The 27,331-nt window shown below is 48.0% G+C and overlaps 2 protein-coding genes across 8 annotated transcripts in view; both read left to right on the top strand.

Annotated features, from left to right (window-relative positions):
- Nucleotides 1-7,033, top strand: part of LOC116951933 (homeobox protein PKNOX2-like) — an 82,511-nt gene extending 75,478 nt beyond the window's left edge. For 4 of the 5 annotated variants that reach the window (XM_032970809.2, XM_032970817.2, XM_032970826.2 and 1 more), the window contains exon 12: nucleotides 246-7,033. In XM_032970809.2, coding sequence (XP_032826700.2) covers nucleotides 246-508 — 263 coding nt within the window. In that variant the 3' untranslated portion in view covers nucleotides 509-7,033. The remainder of the gene's footprint in view (nucleotides 1-245) is intronic. The other variant, XM_032970835.2, reaches the window with a different exon arrangement.
- Nucleotides 7,034-8,817: 1,784 nt separating this feature from the next.
- The window catches only part of LOC116951950 (ubiquitin carboxyl-terminal hydrolase 25-like), a 30,993-nt gene continuing 12,479 nt past the window's right edge, over nucleotides 8,818-27,331 (top strand). The window contains exons 1-15 of one of the 3 annotated variants that reach the window (XM_032970859.2): nucleotides 8,818-8,932; nucleotides 16,346-16,423; nucleotides 17,106-17,229; nucleotides 18,008-18,161; nucleotides 18,711-18,927; nucleotides 19,353-19,439; nucleotides 20,314-20,451; nucleotides 20,713-20,786; nucleotides 21,233-21,309; nucleotides 22,062-22,216; nucleotides 22,391-22,518; nucleotides 23,294-23,389; nucleotides 23,682-24,395; nucleotides 24,724-25,469; nucleotides 26,724-26,794. In XM_032970859.2, coding sequence (XP_032826750.2) covers nucleotides 8,864-8,932; nucleotides 16,346-16,423; nucleotides 17,106-17,229; nucleotides 18,008-18,161; nucleotides 18,711-18,927; nucleotides 19,353-19,439; nucleotides 20,314-20,451; nucleotides 20,713-20,786; nucleotides 21,233-21,309; nucleotides 22,062-22,216; nucleotides 22,391-22,518; nucleotides 23,294-23,389; nucleotides 23,682-24,395; nucleotides 24,724-25,469; nucleotides 26,724-26,794 — 2,928 coding nt within the window. In that variant the 5' untranslated portion in view covers nucleotides 8,818-8,863. The remainder of the gene's footprint in view (nucleotides 8,933-16,345; nucleotides 16,424-17,105; nucleotides 17,230-18,007; nucleotides 18,162-18,710; nucleotides 18,928-19,352; nucleotides 19,440-20,313; nucleotides 20,452-20,712; nucleotides 20,787-21,232; nucleotides 21,310-22,061; nucleotides 22,217-22,390; nucleotides 22,519-23,293; nucleotides 23,390-23,681; nucleotides 24,396-24,723; nucleotides 25,470-26,723; nucleotides 26,795-27,331) is intronic. The other 2 variants (XM_032970879.2, XM_032970887.2) reach the window with 2 other exon arrangements.

Here is a 27,331-nt window from a genome sequence, read left to right on the forward strand (position 1 = left end):
TGTCTAAATAATTAATTAACTAAATACTTGCTTCCTATCCCCATTACCCCATGACCTTAGTTAAACTCTAATCTCTCTGACCTTTCAATGCCTCCCCCTGGCACCCAACTGCCATGCCCTCTGGATTTTAGCCTGTGAGTTTTGTGACCATTTCACTCGTAATGCTGTATAATTTATAATCCCTGACCCTGTGACTCCCCCACTTCTTTGCCCTGTGACCCCGCCCTGTGCCCTTTGCACTCAAGATGGCTGCCTCTCAGACCCGCTCAACACTCTGAGCTCGGACAGTGCAACCCTCGCCGTGCGCCGGGTTATTGTGGGGCATTTATCGGACGACGGCAAACCTGGCGTTTCCAACGACCACGGCCACGCGGAAGACGACCAGGAGGAGGATGAGGATGAAGAAGAAGAAGATGAGGAAAACATCGAAGACGAGGAAGAAGAAGAGGAGGAGAATGGGATGTCCCAGCGGAGTGAGTGTGGCCTGGCCCTGAATGCCGGAGACTGACTTCACCCCGTGTCACCTCCTCACCGTCCCTCCCCCTCTTCCATCGGCTATCCCCGGGGCCATTAGAAACTACACAGACTTGATTCTCAGAACATTTGTCTATGAAACAAGCAGTTTTCTGCGGGCTTCAATTTGCACCGCAACTGACTTTAGACGGATGGCTGAGTTTGCTGTGCGGTTTGGCGCGCTCGCCGCTGGGCCGCTTTGCATGGAGTCAGGCAGGAGTATAATTCCTGCTGCCGGCCCAGTAATTTCCACGGGGAATTACAATCGTCAACCAAAGTGCGCCGTCTTCCGTAAAGTGGACGTTAAAGACGGTGTGACTTTGTGCACAAAGTTAGGCCATTGTGTGTCAGAATAGCCTGAGTTGCAAGTTTGAAAGTTACCTGAAAATTATTTGTATACCTGTGTATCTACAGTTATTAATGTCTCATTTGCAAGAGATAATCTCAGTGGGCTCTTGTCTGTTTGGACAAATTATGTTGATTTTCATATACTTTTCGGCGTTAAGGTTTGGACAGAAAGCCAGGGCAGAAGTCTAAGTGTTTTTTTATCAATTTAAATGTGTGTGGATTTGACATTTGTTACATTTTCATAGAAAATGCAAGCTGGAGCCACGGGGATTCTAAATCACGGGGTATAGTGGCATCCACGATCTCTACACATTTGTGCAAGAGAGGGTGAAAGCTGGCGAATTAGAATTTGGGAGTGGAGAGAATTTAAGAGACGGACAGTAAGAGAGTGGAGAGTGGATGGCAATTTAATGAGGGAGAAAGGGAGAAAAGTAAGAGTGGTGAGGGAGGAGAAACAATTGAAAAGTAGGATACTGTGGAGAGAGAGGAGATAGAGGGTGTCTTACGAAAGAGGGAACACAGACATGGTTGTTCCTACAGCATCAAAGAGCTGGTGACTTGTAAGAGAGGCTTGTCCATCGGACGCGACAACCACTTTTACAAGAAACGGTCCAAGAGCGAACGTTTCCTAAGACACCAAGAGCAGGAAATAGACGATGTGAAATGAATAATTCTATGAAACATCCACAAGCAAGCCAACAGACAGCTCTAACCAAAACTGAGCGATGCGAGGTGTGAGTGGCTCACGGAACTTACTAATGGTCATGCAAGCGCGTTGAGGCTACACTACTGATATTCTCCATTGGACTCCCAGGTGCACACCCAAGACTAAGTCATGTTCTCTTTAGTGGTGTCTGCCTGATCACTGCAGACTGCACAAAAAAGTTAGATAAATCATACATATGCATAGTGGACTCTGATGCTTTCCAACATTGAGGTCAATTGAGGCCTCGTGCCCCCGGGGGCATGATCAGTGAGTAACTTCATCAGCCGTGGCGTATGACGTTATGCATCGGTTAGAGGACCGTGTAAATAACAACTTTGGCCAATACTTTACCAACTTTGGCCAATCCTTTGATACATTTGCCCAGTCTATATAGTCTTTAATAGCGACACAACTTTATAATAACCCCTTATTTACACAATATCATCTTTACAAATTATTGTGGACCCCCCTTTACAGACGGACGGAGCTAATGCATTCATGTAATGCTAAAAACCTGCATCATACACATGGTGATAATATTGTTAAGGCATAATTTTAAAACGAAAAGGAGTGAGATGAATTTGTACCGTTCTCTGTTCTTCCTTTGTAAACGAGTGCAAGTGAAGACTGCTTTAGCGTGGCCAAGATAGAAGCCTTACACCCCGTTTGTATGAACTTCGGAATTCTAGTACACACTCGAGTTTCCCCCCCCCCCTCCCCGTTTCCTTGTTTTTAGACAACTAAAATTTCGCTGGCAATACGAGCAACAGCTTAATTTCTTCTAACAGAATTTCGCTTCTCGGGCTTGCTTGAATTCTACGTCAAAATATGGTCTAAGTAGAAAAATCTATTTCTGGAAAAGCCCTGCCCAACTTGCGTGACAACTTGGTAAATTATGGATATGCCACTCTTTTTTTACAATTGGATTTAAGACCGCATCTCAAATTAACCAACTGAAGTTGAGAATCCATTTGGAAATCTGATTTAGCGGTGCTCCCCATCTCTTAGTGATCTGCGAAAGAAAATTCCCACAGGACTGCTCAAGAAAAAATATTTGAAGTGGCCTTGTATCCTTTATACACTCGGGAGCTCACTTCCCATACATGACAGTAAAACCTATATTTTTAACAGCTGAAATTTAGCTGAATTGATTTTTTTTATTTGATTCTTTTGTTGTGTGCAGTCTGGTGACCGGACTGAGACCATCAACTCGCTACAAACTGGTTTAATCACAAGAGGCTGCCTGGATTCGAACCGAGGGTCTCGGTGGAGCCAACTCTACCCAGCCCCTTCTCATCTTAGAATGTTTAAAGAGAGTCAAATTATCCCCTTACTCTCACAGGTATCGAGCAATGCTATCCCCCCTTGTTTTTCTTTAACGGGGGTGGAAATTCAACATTGTTACGGAGAATTGTAGTGTATCTTAAAACGCAACAAGCACGATTACTTGCCATCATATGGTGCGGATGGTACTTTTATCACTCATTGAATATTGAAGAGTTGAACTTGATTGAATTTTTTTTACTTTTGGTATTGCAATTCATAATATCTTCAATCTCCCGCTAATTGTACTGCTCCCATGGAGGATTTGTAAGTTATTTTGGCAAGTCAAAATTGCTTTGCTGAAGATCACAAACATCTCAAATGAAAAACTGCAGTCTTGACTGTAGATGTCACGAATTGAATGTTAAAAAGTAAACATGAAACTAAACTGAGGCTGAAAAATATTTGCAAACTTTCAAAACGTTTGAAATCTTCCCTGAAAGATACAATGTAACAGGGATGTTTTTAATCTTATTAATCAAAAAATGTCAGTAAGAAATGTTGCTTATATTACATCACTTCCTTGCTTTCTCCACAAAAAAGTGTTGTGAGGTCAATACGAAGACATGTTATATTATCAAAATATAAATGATCCGAACATCATAAAGGAACGCCCTAAATTGTCCTAAATATCCTAAATCGGAAATTGAAAAATACAAAACTCATCTCTACGACGCAATTACTTCACTGGATGTTTGTTCAAAAGACCTCTTACTAACACCACAAGACGGTCCTCCTGCACGCTCTGCATCGGATGGTTCACCGTGTCTCATCCCATACACAGTATGTACTACATTAATCCCCAATAGCTGTCCTTCACTGAATTAGGTGCAGCAGTAAACATTGTTTATTTTGCAGCCAACTTTATGCACCTGCTTTGGATGGAAGAATGGGACCTTAGTGTAACCCCAGCGTTATTACATGGCCATAATGACCACCCTGAGCCATCCAGACAATTTCGACTGAAAAGGTGTTTCTGATGCTCATTTGACCATTTGCTTTATTTTATCAATCGTTTTAATATTACCATAATGCAAGTTTATTATTATTAGTGTTATTAATATTATGTTATTGCTTTAATGTGATTGTGCCGATACTTTCGCTCTCACTGTAATATTCCTATTACATTTGTAACATTCAACACTAAATATAATGTATAGTGTACACACACACACACGTACATTGTATAGCACACTAATGTGTGTGTGTATATACTGATACACAAACGGCTAGATACATGTTGCTGATATCAAACAAGAGACACCTGGCAAAACTACCACGAGGTAGTATTTGGTGTTTCGGCAATGGACTTTTTCTATGTGTGTCTGAATAAAACCACCCAGTTGTAAGAGATGATAACATTGCAGCCTATAGGCCTACAAGGCAAACATCTTCCATTGGCAGTTATGGCACGTGAGACTTGGTTTGTGATGGTGGCACCCATCAGTGAGCCACAGCTAGGTACATATTGTACAAAGTGTGTGACAGAGGTCTGGATGAGAGGAAAGAGCCAGTGCACGCACATGTGGAGTCAACATAAAAAATGCAACATTGGTATATATGTAGTGTAATTTAATGTGTTAGTTTACTCGCACTAGAAAAAATTCATAATTAAATTGAAGGCAAGAATTGACTCGTTTATACAGAATATGTAGTGAAATCCTCAAAGGTTGGCCACTCAAATTTATCCTGGTTGGCCTTTTGTAGGCTTTGTGATAGAAAACATTGCTTTGTGATGTGAAACCAGCGCTCTCACCAGCACGATGATCTCCTCTGTACGTGTACAGCCCTTTTGTCAATCCATTGCTGGATGAGGACCCCTTCATGGGTCGTGGTTGTTATTTGGCCATACTTCACCATGCCGGTCAGTGCACGATGAAGGTGGGGAGCATGTAAAGTACAGTACAATAATCGATTTTCCTACACTGCCCTTTGCTGCCTATCATGTAGCCCCCACACTTCTAGTGACCTCAAAAATCACAACATGTATAAAAAATTGATATGATTATCACCCTCTTTACAGAATATGGGTTTAAACACAACTTGAAAGAGCAAAAAAAGGGAAATCATTAAAGAAAAGTAATGCCAAAATTTGCTTTAAATAGTTCAGGAATATACATGAGACAAAACTCCAACAAAGTTTAAAATAAAATTTATGTGATTTTGATAAGATGAAAACACACTGCAAGCAAGCTTTTTTGGGCTTCTTAAGCATCTATAGTTTTATTTCTGATAGTTTACAACTGAGACACGTTCCTAAGCCTGGAATCAATGTGGTTTGACGTATTGGTTTGATATTTAATGCTGCCCCTTATTTTTGTACAATGTGCATTGATTCCAGCGGTCAATTGGATAAAAAAAAATCCCATTAATATGACTTAATCTTGTCTCCTCCACACTCACAGAGGTTTAACTGTGAATTCATATCAGACAGCGATTGCTTTTGAAAGTAGTCACCGCTATGGGAAAAACAGATGCAGCGTGTTTTGTAACATCCCTGTGCAAATCTGTGTAAATTGTTTTATAAGTCCACGGTAAAAAGAAGCACATTTTGAAGATCGTTCCTTCTTGTTGAGGTGGGGGACAGCCGCTGTTGTACCTGTTGGCATGAAGTACATTGCACTATATTCATGATTTTTTTTGCATTCAGTCGTGAAAAATACAAATGCTAATGTGACTTTTTAAACAAATAGATGGCAAAAAAATGTTTGGATTTTTAAACAAAAAATATATGCATGCATGTATCGACATTGTTGAGCGCAGTGATGTGGTACTAATATTCTAGCTACCTTAAGTTTGATTCCTGGCCATGATGCACAAGTTGCATGGAATATTGATAATGGAATCCAGCCTCGGCCTCTGTTAGGTCAAATCGGCCTAATACGAGTACCTGATCGTGCAGTCAACGTCAAGACGAAGTATGCTGGGTTTGCATGCCGCTGGCTCCGACACACTCATGTGTGCCATGCCGGCCTTAATATGTGCTCGCTAACAGCACTTACCCCAGTAGTCTGTGAGGCTACATAGGGTTGCTTTTATATATACTGTATTGAAATACAAGCATTTTGTGAGTGTTGATATGGACTGGGTGGTGGTGATGCCGTGACAGGCACGAGACTTGAGAAGCACATTGACATTTCGTTTGAGATGTCGGGTGCAATTAAGTATCAAGATAGAAAAAAGGTTTAAATTTAAACTACAAAACTAGTTAAATTTCGATTTAAAGCTTTCGTGACTGCAAGGATTCATCTTCTTTGGTTCTTTCGGTAAAGTCACGTAGAATGAGAATAAAATAATAAATTGATAAAATAAAATAACACAATAATATTCTCACGACAGTCTCGTCCCTTCACCTGATGAAGGCCGCTTGTGTTGTGGCCGAAACGTCGTGAGACTATTGTTATTTTATTTGATCAATTTATTATTTTATTCTCATTCTACGTGACTTTACCGAAAGAACGAAAGAAGATACAAAACTAGTTACCCAGATTTTGCAAAAGAGCTAATCACCTGGTTTCAAAATTAAATTGGATTTAAACTTAAATTGAGGTCATGGAAATTAAGTGATAAAAATTAATCGTGGCTCTCCACTTCATTTTATCGATAAGCTTCACGTTTTTGCCTGATGCGGCATTGACAGTCGTAATCATTTTCTCAACACTATTGCAGGAGACCTGATTTTAGGGTCATCGTCTTGAGTTGTATAACCCACAATGCCGATCTTGAAACCCTAGCATTCGCAAGGTGAGACTTTGGATGCTAAATACACTGAACTCGTCACAATGTTCAAACAAGTCAATTGGAAACAAGTGTTGAAACGCCGAACCTAAAATCCGGTCCCTGGAGGTAATTCTAGAGGCATTGAAACTGATTTCCCAGGACGGCCTCTTTAGGTTCAGTACTGGGAAAGTGGTCTCACAATGCCTCTGTCAATAAGCTTATAGAAGTAAGGCGATGGTGCCTGTCCTGCCTTTACAAAATCCCAGTGTGAACCCAGAGGGAGACCCCCACGTAATCTGGGCCCATGTGCGTGCAGCACCCCCTATTGTAACCTTTTGTAGCTGCTTGTAGCAATTTTTAACGTAAAAGCATACTGTACTTAAGAAAACTAAATAAAGTATTTTTATACAAATGGAGAAATTATTTCGAGTGGTAAAACAATGTGGTTCATTTTTTTTATTATTTTTGGTTGATTGCGTGAGGGTACATATGTGTACGATTGTATGTATGTATATTAAGGATATAGGCATCATTGTTTTAATATCCTTTTTGAGTTCCCCCAATTACGTGCCACTGGTGTCATGTTACGAGATGAGGAAATCCCTATTGCGAGTTCTCTCACAGTGAGCAGTGCATCACCCTGGACAAGACCGACGCCGGAAAACGGGAGTTCCAGAAGTTACTATAAGCCCTCTTTCATTACACTAGGGACACCCTTTCTGTGCCTTGAAAACCAAAGTGTTGTATATCAATACTCTTTGGTTCTAATCGGTAAAGTCACGTAGGTAAAAATAAAATAACAAAAATTCACGACGTTTTGGCCACAACACAAGTGGCCTTCATCAGGTGAAGGGACCGGACTGTCCAGAGGACAGCGTTGGAGTGAAGACAGCCAAGCCCAGGTCGCGTCCTTTAAGCTGTGTGGGAGCAAATAAAAAACGCCTTGACAAAGGAATTAGCATAACAATGATGTACTGGACCGGCACGGTGGGGGTGGGGGGAGTTTACATAATGTTGGTGTGAAGGGAAATAAGCTGCTGTGAAAGTTTGGGATACCACTACTTGAAAAAAGATACTGTACCATTGAAAATTAGTTTAATGTTTGGTTTGATTTAGAACATCTTTCCAATGATTGCTTAATTTGAAACCATTTTTCCATTTAGTAGGTACGCAAAAATCTGTCAAAACTTGACCCCACCTCCCCCCTCTCCCCGAATCCTATAGAACGGCCGATGTTTAATCCACGCAGAAACGATCAATGATTAATATTTAATAATATGAACGCGTTTAAGCAAACAGATAGTCCACCGCCGGAATATCTATAACTCATTTGAAGGCCGATGTAGACAAATGACACGATGTAACGCAATTTTTTTGTTCACGGGTACTAAAAGCGTTCTTTTTTAATTGCTTATGCCTAAAGAGTATAGGAAATGTCTATTATTGTTCCCCGCAAACTTCGCTTTTGCGACCGGGACTTTGTTGTGAACGAAAGCCACAAATGCACACCGCGTTTTCTCACTGAAAATGGGTACATTTCAAAATATCACTGTCCTGGTCACTAAATTCTACGTGTGAAGTCTGTTCACAAAAGCAAAGTTTGTGGGGAATAATAATAATAGCCATTTTCTGTACTTTCGAGGCATAAGCAATTAGGAAATAACACTTACTACACAGAAACACATTTTTTTGTGCACACAATGTTATTATCGAGGTTTCTCCCTCCCCGTTTTCTATGCGTCTGCACATTGTAAGTCGACCCCCCCCATACGCTAGCGTACGCATTTGGGTTACCCCCTCCATGCGTACGTACTAAATGGATGGCCCCTAAGGTCTGAATTGGTCTTTAATAAAGACAGACAACGTTTCGAGCAACGGCTCGTTTCCCCGAAACGTCGCTGTATTTACATTTGAAGCCACTACCATTGACGCACGTGCTGAGGGTTTGTTTGTGTTATTATCCTGTCACCGTTTTCCACGACTTTGCGTTGACGTCACGTCGTTGTTGCGCGTGTGCGCTTTCTGACGTCACGCCGTCCTCGACGTGACGCGCCCGGCGATCACACGGCACGCGCGTGACATCACCACAATTCACCTTCAGACGTGGCTGCGTCACGCCGTGCGACGTGGCTGCGTCACGCGCCTTGCGACGTGGCTGCGTCACGCGCCTTGCGACGTGGCTGCGTCACGCGCCTTACGCGCTGACGTCACGCCGTCTTCACCGCCCCCACCCCCTGCCCCCCCCCCCGTCGCATGGCGGACAGGTCGCAGTGGACGGTCATGACTGTGGAGCACAGGGAGACGGCGGGGATCCCTTCCAGGGTGAGCGCGGCTTTGCCTCCCCCCCTCACTCCTCGAGCCCCGACGCGGGACCTCTCTCCCCGCGCGGTGCCGACTCGGACGCGCGCGTGCGCGTCTCGTGGGCCGCCGTGGAGTAGACTTTCTGCGGGGTGCCAACGGTGCGGCCTAGTGCACGCAGCCGGCCTGGATGGCGGGGGGGATTCCCGCAGAGGAAACTAGTCGAGGTCGCCTTTACGACGGGCCCCGCGACATCGGATAGCCGTCGCTTGTTGTTGCTGCTGCTGTCGGAAGTTGTTGGTGTTGTACAGCTTTGGGTCGCTTTGCAGGTGTTTGTGTTGACAAACCCTGCGCAGCAGCAGCAGCAACAGAAGCGGCGAAGAGGGGCAATTTGGTTGAAGAGGTGCTGGTGAAGTTTGTGAGGGTGGAGATCACTGACGCGGGGTGGAGGCGAGCGAGCGTGTGCGTGTGTTTACGTGTGCGAGCGTGCATGCGTGTATGAGTTAGGGTGTGTGTGTGTTGTTCCAGTGAGGGTGTAAGTACATTGTATACATTTACGAGCGCGGGTTTAAGTGGCCGAGTACGGTTGTGTGTGTGTGTACGTGCGTATGAGTGAATGTGTACGTTTGTGTTTTGTAAGTGCGTAGTTGAGTGAGTGTGTTTGGCGTGCGAGTTGGTGTGATCGGTGGGAGAGTGAGTTGAACAGGCGATTGGGTGAGAGATACGAGTGTGTGAGTATATGGGTCACAGGCGTGTATGATGATGTGGGTTTGTGGATGTATGTGTATCGCAAGTGTGTGGATTTATGGTAATGCGTGTGTGACAATGAGCACGCATTCTGGCGTGTGGGTGGCAAAGAGTGGTTATGTGCAAGTGAGTGGTTGCTGGCGAGTCCGTGAATGTGTACGTTTGTGCGAGTCTATTCCTTTGGACGTGTATTCATCTGCAAGTAAATTATTTGTGACTGTTGATATGTGAGAATGGGAGTCCACGAGTATATGTAATGTTCATGTTGTTTGTGTGCATATATTCGAGTGTGGAAACACGTACGCTTCCGATGGAAAAAGGCTAACAAAATAAAACTTCAACACGTTCGTCAATAACACTGCCGTAAAAGTATAAAATAATCGACGGTTTGAGCACTGGCCCTTTAGAGCACATGAAAGGTTCAATAGGTGGAATCCGACTGTAAGGTAAATGTCTACATTTGTAGATACTGTACTATATATTGTAAATACGTATCTGAAAAAAATGTGTATACATGTCGATAAACTTGTAGTCGTTTGTGTGGACATCTGTATGTATACTTCATACAGATTCCATACTATATGGATATTTCATATAGATGTCTATTTACGTAATTGTAGTTTCTATATTTATGTAATTGAGGCGTTACCATATGTAAATGCATGTACGTAGATCAATGCTTGGGTTGCAAGCATTGGGCCACACGCAGCACCCAGTTTTAATTTGAATCTGAACCTGGTCTGAGCCTCGCTTAGGTAGGCCCAGCCTTCAATGAGAGCCTCTTGTGGTGTGTTTACATCAACAACACTTACACCGCAAAGGTGGTCTGACCTGCTGAATGCATGCCTGAACAAGTGCTCTCTAAAATTCACTTGTCATGCAGCCTTGCAGCGAGATGAGTTATCCGCATAAATGTGGGTCATGTGCGTGTGTTGTGTATTTAGTGCTTCTGTGTATGCATATCATGAGTGAGTAATGTGTGTAACATGTAGGCTCTTAGGCAAGCACCCCTTGCATCAACATGTCTGGAGTTTGAGGAATAATGCCACGTTCACAAACCTTTTAATGAGCACACGTGAGTCTGCATTTGAACGCGTCACCACCACACGAGTTCGCGATGTCCACACTGGATTGGGCACATAATTTAGCGATTAACTGACGCATTCATCCCGAAAAAATATCTTCATGAAACTTTGCCGAGTACCGTATGAGATCCCGGTTAGAAGGAAATTATGATATAATTCAACTGATTAATTCTTTCGTATCTGGTATTTAAACACAAAAATGGTGAAATATTTCACTGAAATTTAAGATTTGCAAATTGTCAGCTGAAAATCTTAGATTTAGGTAGTTCTTAAAATGTAATCGACAAACGCATGCCTCAATATAGTATGACCCAAAAGGCCTCATTATCCTTCACTGCCCTATCTCGGAGTCTCCAGAATGGTGCAGACGATTGAGTGGTTTACCCCATTGCTATCCACTGCAGGAGATGTTCAGAGCTAGGCTCAACCAAATTAAGTGTCAAATCAAATTTATAGGATGGTCTCTTTTGTGCAGTCATCAGTGACTGCACTCAGACCATTACACTTACTGCTCACAACAACCTGGCTCCGTCCTGGATGGGAGCCCAAGTATTCAGAGCAGATCTCAGTGTAGCTGGCTTTGTGCCCAGACATGGCCATTATGAGCCATCCTTAAGACAATCAGTGGCCTCTCACATTTGAGTTTGGTTTTACAGTTGGGATTATATGTAGTTTGTAATTGGAAGGTAAGGGAATTCCTTATTTTATGTTTGGATTTTGAGTTGTGCTTGTCTTTATGTTGTTGGTTGTCTGATTTAATCTGCTTTCTCCTCACTCACCCTGTCTTGCTCTCAATCCCAGTCTCCCGCTATCAGTCTCCACTTCATATCTATTTCTCTACCACTATCGTTCCCTGTGTCTCCCTCTCCATCCCAATTCTTGTTTCACCCAATTGCCCATTCCCTGTCCTCCCCTCTTTCTCTGTCTTTCCATCTCTCTCTCCACTCCTATGTCGTGCTTCCCTTCTCTCCTTAGTATCCCAATCTTTACCTTGCACCCTCTGTCTCCTTCACCACTTGTTTTCTGTCCTCTCTCTGAGCTACACGTGTGGCCCTGATGAGTGACGTGCGGGTGTGCGGGGTCACTTACAGCCCCGCACTATTATTAGCACTGTGACAAGTGTGCATGAGTTTGGAATGTGTGTGTGAGTGTCCGTTTGCATGTGTGTGTATGTATGTGCGTGAATAAGCATGTGTGTGTGTGTATATATCTGTGTGATTGTGTGTGAGTGTGCAGATTGTGTGACTGAGTATCTTTACACACGTGATGGTACATGCTTGTCCAACTGATATGTATGTGTGTTGTGGGGGAGCGGTGGCACAGTGGGTTGGCGTGCTGAGCCACCAACCCAGCGACATGCGTTCTATCCCCTTTCATGGCCAACATCAGTGCTGAATATTTGAACTGATCCTGGGCCTCCCCTAGGTCGACTCAGCCGTAAATGAGTACCTGGTGCAGTGTAAAAACATCAACACTTGGGGAAACAGAGACGGCCAGGCGTAGTGTTGGCCACTCGCCCCCTCGTGTGCTGTGTTGGCCTTGATAGGTGCTCCCTAACAGCACTTGCCCCACAATTCTGTTGAAGGCTGTAGGGGAGACCTTTGTCTGTTTGCTGTGTGAGTATGCATGTGGTTATATGTGTGTTAGACTACAGATTGTGTGTGTAGAGTCTACGAGCGATATAGATACGTGACTGCACATGCTTATCCAATATGTGTGTGTTTGGTCATTAAGTGAGAGCGATTCTGAGTTTATGAGTCTGTGCGTGTGGCGAGTGGCTTTGTAGTGGTTGGCACTCTAAGCTATAATCTCAGAGACCTGGGTTCAATACCTGACAATAAACAACATGAGTGGAAAGTGGCATATGAATGAAGCTGTCCTGGACCTCTCCTGAATCAATTCAGCATTCAGTGAGTATGTAGTGTGGTCAGTGAACATCTTTACTGAGGATACATAAGAGGCAGTGTGCGTTTGTTGGCCGCAAACACCGCCCTGTATAATTGCTTGTATCTTTTGCCCCCAGAGTTAATAAATGTTAATGGAGAATCCCGATGTTAAATGTACACAAGTGTTAATTCGTGTATGTCGTGTGTGGGTTGGAGTGAATGCAGGAGTTGAGTGTATATAATGAATGTGGGTGTTTTTGAGTGTGTGTCTCCCGTGATAACGGTGCTATATTTATACAGCGATCACAGAAGCAGCAGGATGTCTCAGCTGCTTCGTAATTGCCGGGTTAGAGCCCTGGGTCCGCGCTGCTGATGCCCTGAGTTCGATTCCTGGACTCTTGCCTGGTAATAAGAATAACCCAGCTCTCGTGTGGACTGTGTTTGGTGGTCTCAGTCCTGTCGCTAGGCGTTTTAATGATTCACCTGTCCCGCAGTTTGATGAATTGACGCAATTCATGGAATTCAGGGTCATCATTCAATTTGACGATCAATTCTCTTTTTAACACCGCGCTAAGTGTAGCAGCGTCTAGCGACTGCGGGGGGTCACTTGAACCCATTACGTTCAACATTTATACGAATCAAGAACATTGATTCTTACACACGGGATTCGATGCAAGCATCGTGAACTTTTAAAGTCGATTTTATAAATCGACGAATCACCCCTACCAATCACGCATGGCTGGCCTACAATTGTACACTTTAAACATTTTACCCATTCATACAATTGAGTTCATCCCAGAGGGGCTTCATTTGATAACCTCTCTCTCATTTGAGTGCTTGCATGGAGCACAGCCACCTGGTGGCTGTGTAGGATAGGCCCACGAACGATTATTTGCAAGGACCTGGGGTGCCTCCCTTACCCAGGCCTCTGAGCTAAAACCAATCTTGTTCTTTTCATGAAGAGAGCCTCTGCAAAAATTAGTAATGGTATTTAAAAGTTAACAAACTTTTTATACATATATACACAGTACACAATAACTTTATACAGCCCTGATGGAGAATGTGGGATGGTGGAGAGGAAAGGGGATGAAGAGGTAGGGCAAGAATAGAGACGAGCAGAGAGTAAGAGACCAGGGGAGATGGGTAGAGAACATTTATTTGAATGTGGATTTTTGTTCGCTTGATTGTAATAGTCTCTAACATTTTGGCTTTTTTTTTGCTGCAAGGAGCTATTACTACCGTCACCGTCATGTATATGCTATATAGAGTCTGCAGCTCAGGGCCGCCTAGCTATAAATACATCCTCTATGAAGAACCAAAGGCAGCTAATGACGCCTAAATATGTCCAGTGACATTAGAGGGCTTCTCCTGATATATTTTATCGTATTTCTATCTTAAACAAAATCCTCTCTTACACAAGCACTTATAGACATTTTGTGGATGTGATTTGCTCCCACTGGCAGCTTAAAAATGAAAACCCTGTTTAAAATATCCACATGAACTTTTTAAGTTGTGAACAATTGCGTCTGCTAATAATATGTAATTTTACACTGCTGACAAGCATGGCGGTGTGTGCCTGTACTTACTGGAACACAACCGCTTCAGTAATAATTATAGTTTAAAAACAAAGAAACCTTCACTGGAAACATATTTCAGATCCGTTGGTTGGGGTACTTGGTGGCTCGTAGGATATCGCGCTAAACCGGCATCACTAACAGCCTAGGTTCTAATTCAGGTTTTAAACGCTCATGGTGTAACACACAGTTCTCAAGTTTAGCAAGTTGGTTTAAATCCGGCCACCAATGGCCGCACAAAAATGATACTCGCGATTTTTTTATTATTATACGTGAAATTTGATCACTAGGAGCAGCTAGTAATCGAACCAGCGCACTCAAAATATGTAAAATGTATAATTTCCAGCGCAGTTAATCTGCAATCCGGATAATCCGCTCATGGTTAATAGAGAGGTAACTGTGATTCTGTGAAGATCTCTTGCGGTTCTTTGAAGATCTCTTGTGCAGCCATTCTTGGGCACATGGTATTGCACTACCGTGAGGTTTCCAAATGGTTTCTGTGTCTCGTGACATAACGCCGAGAGCGCGCTGGGAATAACATCGTGAAAAAATACAACAAAAATATGAGAACTGGCAGTTACCATGAGTTGCCTAAGCTGAGTATTAATCCTAAGCTTCAGTGGGAACACCCAGACTGAAATGACCACATTGAGGCACTCTATCGATATTTGTATGGGTTTTAGGAGAGATGCGTTCTACGCCGGCTTGAACAGCTGTCCTGTTAAGTTTCCTTTTGGTGTTTGGTTTCCATTTCTGAGTGAGTTGAGGGTCGCCCGTGAATTAATAGCTCCCGCCTGTTTCTTTCGTCCCATCTCACTCTGCTCCCCTCCCCGTGCCCTCTGCTCCAGCCACGAAGGCCCCAGTCAACATGTGCTCAATGGAGCGATCGCTTCTTCTCCTCTGCCAGCCCCACTGTCTGGAGCTCCCCACCCCCCTGTGCCTCTGTCCTTCCCGGTGTCTTTAGGCCCACCAACGTGGTACTGTACTTTAATAACAGACAATCGTCTCTCTTTGTGCTGTAAAATATTTACGTCTTTCAACCACAAGACCTTCCCAACGAATGTGTTCTGGCAGTATTTGCGAAGTAAAATAAGCACCAGACTAGTTGAAATTGTCAGCCTTATCACCAAGGTGTGGGTCTATTATTCTATACTATACGTCGCCTAATTATTTTCTGGTCACTCCGTACTATCCCATTGCTCGCATCATGATGATAAAGTTATTTAATCAGTGGTTATCTGCCAAATAGGCTTTCAGGTGCTGGGCCTGACCAAATTTCTGTACAGTCAATGGTGACCAGGCTGAGAGCAGTAAACCCACTGCTCATGAGAACCTGGTTTAGTCTCAACGCAAGATTGAATCCATTGTTTTGAATTATTATTAGTAGTATTGTTTTTCCCAGGAAAGCCACACTGAGTCTCATGGCCTTTTCAGGAGGGTCCTGCCAAGTGTTCACAGTCAGGATCAATGGTTACTAGGTCTAATTAAAATTGAGAAATGTGCAGCTAATCATTTCAAATTCGGACCATGACGCCACCACACAATAGGCCCACTCTTGCAAATGACGTCACAGGAACTTTTTAACGTCCACTTTGAAGCGGACGGCACGTATTGTTCCGGTCAATTGCACCTGCAGTGTTAATTAGGGCGGCTGCAGGATTGGAACCATGGACCTCTGCAACAAGTGGAGAAAGCGCTACTGCTGGGCCTTGCCACCGCCCGTAACACGTGTGGTGTGGTGTGCTGTACTGTGGTGTGGTGTGCTGTACTGTGGTTGGTGTGCTGTACTGTGGTTGGTGTGCGTTTTACGTGGCGAGCGTGGAGACCGGTTGCGTAGCGGTTCACGCGTTGTGCTACGAACCGCGAGGGCCGAGTGGTCAATAAAGGTGGCGAATATACGAAGCGGTTCTGGGCCTTCCCTAGGTCGACTCGACCTTAAATGAGGATCTGATGCGGTGTGCAAAACGTCATCACCGGGGAAGCGAAGGCGGGCGGGTGGGCGTGGTACTGGCCACCCCCACCCCCCTCCGTGCCATACCAGCCTTAATAGGTTCTCGCGAATAGCACTTCGCACAAAAGTCTGTTATAGCTATACCGGGGATCTTTTGTCTTTGTGACGTGGCGTGTGTGTGATTTGTATTGCAGAATAATCAGATCATCCTGAATCAACTGAGAGAGATCACGGGCAACAGTGATGTCATCGCTTTACAGCAAGCGCTGCAGGTGATCCATCGCCGACATCAATAGCATTACCGTCGCCTCTTCCTCCTACCTCCCTCCCACAACATCGCCAGCAACAGCACCAACATCGTTCCCCCGCATCTCCAATTAGCATGGTTGGCGGCATATGGTGCGAAAGAAGTTCTACATACATGTAGCATCGCCATCACCTCTTCATCCTACCGCCCACACCATCATCAACAACAGTACCCTAATTGTCTCTTTTTAACAACACACAATGAAGCAAAACGGTCTTCATTCCATTGTATCACTTAAATCAGTGTTGAATGAACGTCGGCACGAAGGAGACAAATGTGGCTGGGCGTGGTGTTGCCTGTGTGCTGGCCTTTATAAGTGTACGCAAACAGCACTCGCCCCTACACGCCACTCATATGTGGCTAAATCTTTGCTTTGTGTACTTTCTTTTAATTGTAAGCATGTGTGATTCTGTACGTGTGGGCACGTGTATGTGCGTGCATGTGTGTTTGTACAGGCGTGTATGTGTGTTTGTGTACGGGCGTGCTTGTACACGTGTGTGTATGTGTGCTCTCGTGTATGTCTGCATGTGTGTGTACTGGCCTTCATGGGGGGCTCGCTAACCGTACTTGCTCCAATAGTCTGTGAAGGCTATGTGGGCGGATCTTTTTTATGTTCATGTGTACTGTACGTGTGTGTACGTGTTCAGGCCGCGCAGGGGGATGTGTCCCAGGCCGTCGCGTTGCTCACGGAGACGCCCAATCAAAACGCGGGCTGCGCACTCTCATCCAGCCAATCGCATCGCTCGCTCCCCAACCAATCACAGAACAGCAGTGAGTATGGCATTTCATCTGGTTAGGTGTGTTTACAGGCGTGACTGCACACTCGTATAATGCATTGTTTCAAAGCAAAGGCTGGTGAGTCGTGCATATTGATGAAACGCCCAAACCGGCGGTGCTGTGAGATGGGCAGGAGATGGCAGTACAGGAAGTGGGTTTCTGATCCCGCCTGTGTGGACATTTGAGTGTTTTCCTCCCACATGCTTGGGTTTGAATGCTCCAATTTCCCATCATAGCCAAAACACTTCTTCATGTAGAATGAGCCAAACAGCACAATACAAGTATCCTTTAGACAAACATTGCATGAATGTTATGATAATGTGTGCCATTGCAATTTCTGTTAATGGTGCAGGATTCTATGGCTTTTTACCAATGTGTTCTTGATTTGGAACAGATGCAATGGGAGGCTGCTCACGTGCCCAGATTAGGCCTAGAGTTGCTTTCCATGATGCATGTGCCGTAAGCTGTCTGTAAGTGTGCATCTGAGCCTTGAGTAGCTGAGAATGATTGTAGTTCATCGTATTCCGGGTTATGTGTCAACAACCCTCCCCTATGTTGTGTCAGCCTTGAATGAGTACCTGGTGAGATGTGCAAGCATCACCACTGGGGAGACAAAGGCGACTGGTTGTGATGCTAGGCACACCACCCCGTCGTGTGCTGTGCCGGCCTTCATAGGTGCTCGCCGATAGCACTTGCCCCAAAAGTCTATTAAGGCTAGAGAGGGGATCACTGTCTCATATATAGAAGTGTGCGCGTGTGTGTATAAGTGTAGACGTGTGTGCGTGTGCGGGCGAGCAAGCAGGCGTGATTGACCTCACGGGCGACGACAAGGATGACCTGCAGCGCGCCATCGCCCTGAGCCTGCAGGAGACGAGCGAGCGCGCCGTCAGGGCCGACCTCACCACCGAGGAGCAGGACATCAGCCGGTGCGGCACCTTTCACCACATTCATCCTGCCTAGGGGGCATTTTGAATTTACACCGCCGGCTTGAGGAGGAAAAAACAAACCAATGGCAACGAGCACCGTGCCACCATATTTTGCAGGGGGAGAGACGCTGGCGCCATTTTAACAGCAGTGGCAAAATACGGCCTCCTGTGGGCCATGAGGCTGATCCTCCAACCCGGACGTAACAACGCGTGCTTCCGTTCCGCGCCCTCGCGTGCTCCATTGATCCCACGAGCACCGTGTGCAGCGCTTGCACAGGCAAGCGTGCACTTGTTGAACTTCGAACTTGAACTTCCTGCGCACCGTACGCAGCCACGCGCGTGCTAACGGGAGGCGAAACGGGACCTACGCGTCCTGGGTGCCGCGAACTCATTTCTTCCGGTCCATGACAACATGGACGATGGGAACGTCCTGGGCGCTCGGATGACACCTCCCACAATTGTACCCGACTTCGCGGTGATGGTGGAGATCGTTGCGGCACCGTGACCCGTTGACCAATGGTGGCGCTGTTGCGGCGGCGGTGGGCGCAGGGTGCTGGAGGAGAGCCTGGCGGAGGCATCGGGCCCCGGAGGAGTGAAGCGCAAGCGCGACTCCCCGTGCGCTTGCTCGTGCCCGCGAGAGGGCGATGGTGCCAGCGGCGGCGGCGCGGCGGAGGGGGAGGTGGCCGTGTCGGCCGTGCGGGCGCCGGGGGCCCCCGTTGGGCTCAAGAACGTGGGCAACACCTGCTGGTTCAGCGCCGTCGTGCAGGTGAGCTCGTGCACGCCGTGTGTTCACGTGCAGAGCCGTGGTGCAGCGGTTAGCACTGCACCGCGTTACGAACCGGTATCGCGAGCTAGAATTCCGCTCGCAATTAATAACAGCTGCAAATATATGAAGCGGTCCTCGGCCTTCCCGAGCTTGACGCGACATTAAACGAGGACCTGATGCGGTGTGTGAAACATTATCAGCAGAGGCGGACCAGGCATGCTGTTGGCCACCCACCCCCTCATGTGCCGTTACCGGCTTTTGTAGGCTAACAGCTCTTGCCCCAACAGTTTGTTAAAGGCTACGTGAGGGATCTTTGTTATTTGTGTTCATGTGCTGTGCCATGACAAATAGTAAAGTTGTAACGCTGCCGCGGCGTAGCGGTTGGCACACTGAACCCGCGACGCTGATGTCCCCGTGTCCCCCAGTCTCTGTTCCACCTGCCTGGGTTCCGCCGCCTCATCCTCGGATTCACCCTCCCAGACTCTCGGCTCCAGAACCCGCAGTCGGAAAATGCAAGTCTCACGCTCGCACACACGCACGCACACATTCGCTGCAAACGGGTGCAAGGGTGACACAGCGGTAAGGCTCCCCTCACGGATAAACGAACTTGGGTTCGATTCCTGACTGCGGTGCCTTTTTTTGTGGAGTTTACATTGTGTCGTCCCCCCCCCGTCCTGCATGGGTTTTATCCAGGTTCCCCATTTCCCTCCCGATGCACAAATCAAACCGTACAAACTAACTTGTTGTTGGCCAAACATCCCAATGCTGAAAATCTGCCTGCAGATTCCTCAATTGGGATTACACACAGCGGCACCATCACCCCCCACTTCTGCAAAAAAAATCTCGGTAGGACCCTCTTCACAACGAGTCTTGAGACTCGCTGAGGGTTTCCTGGCTTAACAAGCGTCATAATAATTTACTCTCATGTGCACTGAGTGCATACCCGCGTACACACTCGCACATTTGCTTATTCACTCGCTTACACAATAGCTGAGACACTCTTTGCATGCATGCATACATACTTGCACTTCTACACTCCCATTTACACACTGATAAAGAACCCCCCACTTGGACAACGCATGTCTCCGCACTCGATTACGCAATCACTAACACACTCACTGATTGGCAGATGTACCACCTGTGCTCTCCACTGTCACATACACTCAGACACTTAAATACATAAACAATAATTATTTTTGTCGTATCCTGCGATAGGTGTGTATCTCCGCTTGTTCCCACGTGTACCCCCCCCCACCACCACGTGTCTCTTTGCTTGTCCCCGTGTCTCTCAGCATATACCCAACAGAAGCACCTGGGGCTGTGTCCTTGTGTCCCCAAGTGTACTCACGTGTCCCCCGCGTGTCCCCCCCGGCATGTTCCTCACAGGAGCGCGTGGGGCTGTGCTTCATGCGGGAGCTGCGCGTGCTCTTCGCCCTCATGGTCGGCTCCGTGCGTGGCTTCGTCGACCCCTCCCCCGCCGTCCACATCCTCAAGGGGGCCTTCCGGGGAGCGGACACCCAGCAGGTGCACCCCCGGGAATAGTCGAGGGGACCCGAGTCCGAGATTCAGATCCAGGAGACGTGGTCTCAAGGCTAATGTCTGAGACACGGATCCAGGAGACTGGGACTCCTTGTCTTTCCAAATCTCCATGAGTCCCTTTTTCTCTCTTTTGCCGCCCATTATTCCTGCGTCTTCTTATCTCTGTGTCCCAAGTCCAATTATTATGTTTTCTCTGTGCCCTTAAGTGTCCCCGTGTTTGCGTGTGCCTCGTTTTCTTGTCATCAGGATGTCAGCGAGTTCACCCACAAGCTGCTCGATTGGCTTGAGGATGCCTTTAGGATCTCGGCTGAAGAAAGCAGGTACAGAGGGCACACGTGAGGACACATGCACACACAAGGTTGCACGCAGCCGAGTACACACACACAAAGCTGTCAACTTAACTACAACAACCGCCGTTTGCCACTAAGTGATGGTTACGTCACCATGGCCCTTGTGCACTTTGAGACCACGTCAAGTGTCAAAAATGCTCACTGCTGGCGGGAGGTCATGGGACATACCCAGGTGCCATGGGTTGACTGACTGACATGTATACACATACCAGTAGACAAACAAACATACACACACACACCACGATTGTATAATTGCGTAAAATAATTTAAGCACCCAGCGGTTCGCGCGCGCGCGAGGATACGTTCAAGTGGTGCTCCACGCACACAGATGGTTGCGCGCACGTGGGAACACGCGCAGAGGCTGTGCTGCTGCCGTGAGTGACGCTGTGGCTCTGTGTGGTGCCCGGCTGCTGTAGGGACGACTCTCTGAAGACCGTCAACCCCATGGTCGACCTCTTCTACGGCCGAGCGCGCTCCATCGGCACCAATCAGGGTCCGGCACCGTCCCCCGGCCCAAACCCAACTTCTACCCCGCACCTATGCCTAAACTTAACCCAGAACACAGCCCTTATCCACTAACCAGACACCTATTGTTAACCTTACCACCACTAACCCTCAACCCTAACCTACCAATAACCCAACACCCATTCCGATCCTTCCTGCTTTGCCTCTCACGCTACAGCTCATCGTCAGTCATGATATCCTCATGATATCCTTGTAACTTTATCACGAACCCGACCTCCAACCCGACATCTATTCTTACTTTACCATTGCCCTAACCCCCGACCCTACCCTTATAGTTTCACCTGCTTGTTTTCTTGTGCGACCGTGTCCATTCCTGCATGTGTGCACTTTCCTGTGTGTACATGTGTGACTATACCTGTCTGTGTGCCCATGCCTGTTTGTGCGAGTGTGGATTTGTATGTATGTTTGGGAGCGGTAGTGTAGTGGTTAGTGCACCGCGCTACGAACCTGGCGAACCGAGTTGGATTCCCGCTCACGGCCAACACCAGCGACAATTATTTGAACCGGTCCTGGTCCTCCCCTAGGTCGAACTCAGCCTCAAATGAGTACCTGGTTGCTGGGAGACAAAGGTGGGCGGGCGTGGTGCTGACCACCCACCCCCTTGTGTGCCGTGCTGGCCTTCATAGGTGCTCCCGAACAGCAAATGCTCCAAAACTGTTAAAGGTTATATATATTTATATGGGAGGGGGGATCTTTATCCTTGTGTGTGTGTGTGTTTAGGGAAGCGGTTCGCGGTGCTCGAGGGCTTCGGACCACTGCCCGTGCGTGTGTCGGGGTTCCACGACCTCCACGAGTGCCTGGAGCACGCCACCATGGCTGGCGACATCGAGCAGCAGCAGCAGCAGCCGCCTGCGTGCGCCTCCTCTGGGCAAGAGGTACTGGCATCGCGTCTGTTGGTTCCCGTGTGACGATGGTGCCGTGTGATGGTACCCACGTGGTGGTAAGCGTGTGATGGTGTTTGGTGGTCTCCATGCGTCGGTGGTACTCCGTGCGTCCATGGTCTCTGTGCGACCGTGATCTCCGTGTGACTGTGATCTCTGCGTGTGTAGCTGTGGTTCTCGGAGCTGCCCCCTGTGCTCACACTCGAGTTGTCTCGATTTCGCTTCAACACGGAGGTTGGACGCCCGGAGAAAATCCACTCCCGACTCGAGTTCCCCGACACCATCTACATGGATCGGTACCAACACACGAAGCACAGACACGCGAGCTCCGACTCAGAGCACTGAGCGTAACACACAGCGCATTGCTCGGCCATATAGTTGCACAATAAGTACTGACTCACACCAAGTTCTGACACACACCAGCCAACACACACCCCTAACGCAGCCATCAACACGCACCCTTACCCGTAGTCTCTCACACACATTACAAAGGTTACGCAGCGTAGCACACTAACCACTGCACTACCGCTCTCCGCTGACAAACGCACACACACACACACCCTACCGCAGGCTCACCAACAAGCAGCCTAACAGCTATCACCACACACCCTAACATACATCTTAACACATACTCTTACTCACCAACAACAGACAACGACCAATACACATCAACACGTGCGCGCACTTATCCATGTCTATAAACACCCCAATGCCCACCTACCCACATCTACACTGGGTGTCACCGATGCCTCATCACACACCACTTTGTCAATCACAGTGGTGTTGATACTGATGGTAACCGTTGCGGTGAAGGTGATGTTGGATGGTGTAGGATGTCGACAATGGGGGCCGTGATGGTGTTGATGGTGACTGTGCGTTGGTGTTGATGATGTCCCATTTGTTGACAATCGGGGCGTGGTGATGTTGATGATGATGATGTTGGGCATGGTTATAATGGGAGATGGTGCTGGTGTTGATAATGTAGGACAAGGTGTGACGATGGTCGTGATGGTGGCGATGTTGATAATGTAGGGTATGGTGACGATGGTAGTGATGGTGATGATGATGTAGGTACATGGAGAGTAACAAGGAGGTGACAAGGATCAAGAGGGATGAGATCCGGCGCTTGAGCGAGCAGCAGAGCCACCTCCAGCAAACCCTAGCACGGTAACAGCCTCACCCCCCACTTCTCATTTAGCATTTATTGGCTGATTACTTTTCCTCTTCTGCTGGCCCACGCTGCCCTGCTGTGTGGCACCACAGCTTCATGGCTGCGTGCCAATAGCGAGCCAAACACAGGTGTTTTGTAATGGTCATATATGCACACACACACTCCCAGTGACTTGATGTGCATTCTTGTCTCATTATCGTAATGTGTCTCTCTCACATTCCCTTGTTTTTGTTCGTCTTTGTCCCCCTGTGTCTCTGTATGTGTCCCTGTGTTTCCGTGGGTGTCCAGATATCAGAGCTATGGGTCCGGTCCTCAGAGGTACCCGTTGGTTGATATTCTCTCCTGCGCCCTGCAGTTTGCATCCACACCTCCTGCTACTGTCTTGCTCCCTCCTACATCCTTAGTCAATCACAAGGGTCCATCGTCCGCTGCTAAGCCACCTTGCACGCTCTCGACCAATCATGTCACTACATCTCCCACCGTCTCGTCCTCTCAAGTAGTCTCGACCAATAACATAGCTCTGTTTCCCATTGTCGAGTCCACTCCAATACCATCAACCAATCACGTTGTTTCATCTTCCGCAGCCTCGCCTATCCCTGTACTTACAACTAATCACAGTGATCTGTCTTCCACTGTGCCGCCCACTCCTATGCAGTCAACCAATCGCGTTGTTTTATCTCCTACCTCCTTACCTATACCTGTACCTTTAACCAATCACGTTGCGCCATCTTGTGCGACCACTTCCACCCCCACGACATCAATTAATCACACAGCTCCATCTCCTGCGGTCTTGCCCATTCACATAGCCTCGACCAATCACGTTGCTCCGCCCACTGTTGTGAAGTCACCGGCTGACCGGGCCTTGTTAGTGGATGACACCGGCCCCGTGTTGATTAATGGGGTCGCCGAACTGGGAGTGGCTCTACCCCCTTCTGATGAGTCATCTAAACAGCCGAAGGCAGAGGCGCTGGATATCAACGGCGATTTATCCGAGAGCGAGAGGTGATGTCGCTCACACGTCCACACATTTACACACACACGCACACACGCCCACTAGTGCATCAACGGCCACTGCATGATGGTGATGATGGAGATACCGATTTGTGGTGATGGTCATGTCGATGATGTTGGTATTGGTGATGGTAGTGAGTGTAATGGTGTTGGTTATTGTAATGAGGATGATGTCGATAATGGTGGGGATGTTGATGGAGATGCTGATGGTGCTTGATAATGTAATGACGCTGGTGATGATGACGTTGATGGTGATGATGAGCACAGCGGCGATGCTGAAGGAGATGCTGACGGTGCTGGGTGATGCTGGTCGTTTCAGCACAGCTGCTCCGGGCTGCGTTGTCGCTGATGGTGAAGTTCACCAACTGCGGCAACAGCCGCAGCCACCTTCTGCAGCAGCCGCTGTGGCTTGCTCAGCACCCGAACCGCACCACACGCAAGAACGCCACGGCGCTCGGGCGCGACAGGAGGTCCCGGCGCAGCAGAAGTCTGGCGAGCAAAATCGGACCGGCGATCCACCACCACCCGGGACCGAACAACGGACAGCCGATTCGCAGCAGGCCAGTGTGCTGCAGCAAGGCAGCCTGCAGCAGGAGGCAATGCAGGTGGACACACTGCAGGAGAACGTGCAGCAGGGGGAAGAGGAGGGGAGCCAGCAAAAAGACATCACGCAGCAGCAGCAGGAGTTGGCACAGGGGGAGAGTAACCAGCAGACGGAGACGCAGCAGCGTTTCGACCTGCAGTCGGAGGCAAACCAAGTGAGCTTGCTGCAGGACATGCAGCAGCAGCAGCACCGAGGAAACGTGCAGCAGGAGCATGTGCAACAGGGTAACCCACAGCAAGGAAACTTTCAGCAGGAGAACTCAGAGCAGTGTAAGGAGCAGCAGGAAGGCTCGACGCAGCAGTGTGACGTACAGCGGGTGCAGGCGGTCGAGGCGCGGCAGGAGGGGGGGCGCCTGGAGTGGCACGGTTGCCCGGCGCCACAGGCGGTGACGGCGCTGGAGCTGGAGCTGGTGAGGGCCGTGCTGAGCCGCTGGAACAGCCAGGTGCAGAGGGAGCTGCAGGGTGAGGGCGCATGCACGCACCCACCCACCCACACACTCACCCACACACTCACCTACCCACCCACGCGCCTACCCATTCACGCACCTACCCACTCACGCACCTACCCACCCACGCACACACATACCCACGCACACACCTACCCACGCACACACCTACCCACGCACTCACACACACACCCACGCAACTACCCACTTACCCATGCATCCACGCACCCACCCACGTGCCCACCCACGGGCCCAACCACGCACGCACCCGCGCACCCACCCACCCACGCACCCACCCACGTGCCCACCCACGGGCCCACCCACGCGCCCACCCACGCACGCTCCCACCCACGCACCTACCCACCCACGCACCCACCCACCCACGCATCCACCCACCCACGCATGCATGCACCCACACACGCACCCTTGCAAGCACGTGCACTTAACAACCCATTTAAATCACAAGACAGCTGCCCGGATTCAAACCCAGGCACGCAGCGATACTGGCTCAGCGCTTTGAGCCCCTGAGCCGCCTGGCCACCACTATGCCGAGGCTGTTAAATGCAGACGTGCACTTGGAACGCCGCTCCGCACGCGGCCTACATGGGAGAGCGTGCATACACAGACGTGGGGCGCACGCCGAGTGACGTCTTTACTCCCCTTCTTCTTGGCTCACTTGTGCTCGCTCCATCTTCCTAAATCTCCTTGCTTCCTCACCCTGGCTATGTATTTGTCCCAGCCGCCTCTTTCCTCCCCTCTCTCCTCACCCCAGCCATCTCCATGTCTCGCTCTGCCTTCTTGACTCCTACTCTTGCCTCTCTGTGTTAACCCCTTTCCCGTTCCGAGGCGTCTGCAAGTGGCAGGGTGGGTTCCGTTGACGTTATTTTTATTTTAAGAGGCGTAGCTCCGTTGTTTGAAAAGACATTGCCCTCACCGCAGAGAACTGTAGCGACACGATCGCACTCTATGATAGCTGTGCCACACGTTTTCCCGCATGGCCTTGTGGGAGTCTCGGTACCGATTGAGATATTTTATTTTGAGATTTTCTTCCGGTTTCGTTTTGATTATGTACACACGCACGTCATCGGAAAGGGAAAGGGTTACTTACTCTCGTTTCATTTTGTTGTCGCACTCACATTCCACTCTGTTCCTTTGTGTCTTTTTTCCTCTCTGGTTCCGTCACCCACTCTCTCCTTCGTCCCTGTGTTCCCCGTCTGCGTCCGTCTCCCCCGCTTTGTCTCTATGTCCCTGTCTATGTATTTTTCACCAGATCTTCAGGACAGCATCTGTCGAATCAAAAGAACCATCGACTTAATGTACACGGACAAGACCTTTAGACAGGTACACACACACAATAACATGCACATGAACTCGAGCGTCAATTTATTTTGTTTAACCAGGAGAACCCAAGGCCACCAGGATGGTCTCTCATTTGCAGGAAGGACGTAGGTCACAAAATTATAAGAAGCAATCGGAAACAAAACCACTGCCGCGTGAGGATTCAGAAACAGTTCGCAAACACAAATCGACGTTAAATCAAAGCCAAGCGTTAAATTCCTTGCAGCGCAAATGTGATTGGTTAGATCACCTCCAGATTGATCACAGCACAAATTACGAAACTAAACATGAAGCCGACATCGGGTGACTATAGCACTAATATATAAACAAAGACGGATGTATGGCGACAGCCATTTTATTCTTGCTGTTTGCATGTGTGTGTGCGCGCGTGCAGTGGGGAAGAGTGGCTGTACGTTGTTTTGCTGGCCACCCACCCCATCGTGTGCCGTGTCGGCCTTCATAGGCTGCTCGCTAACAGCACTCTCCCCGACAATCTGTTAAGGCTATACGGGGGATCGTTGTCTTTTGTACCTGTGTGTG

Source organism: Petromyzon marinus, chromosome 3, assembly GCF_048934315.1.
Source record: "Petromyzon marinus isolate PM22_M1 ecotype Great Lakes invasive population chromosome 3, UKy_Petmar_22M1.pri1.0, whole genome shotgun sequence".
NCBI lineage: Eukaryota > Metazoa > Chordata > Hyperoartia > Petromyzontiformes > Petromyzontidae > Petromyzon > Petromyzon marinus.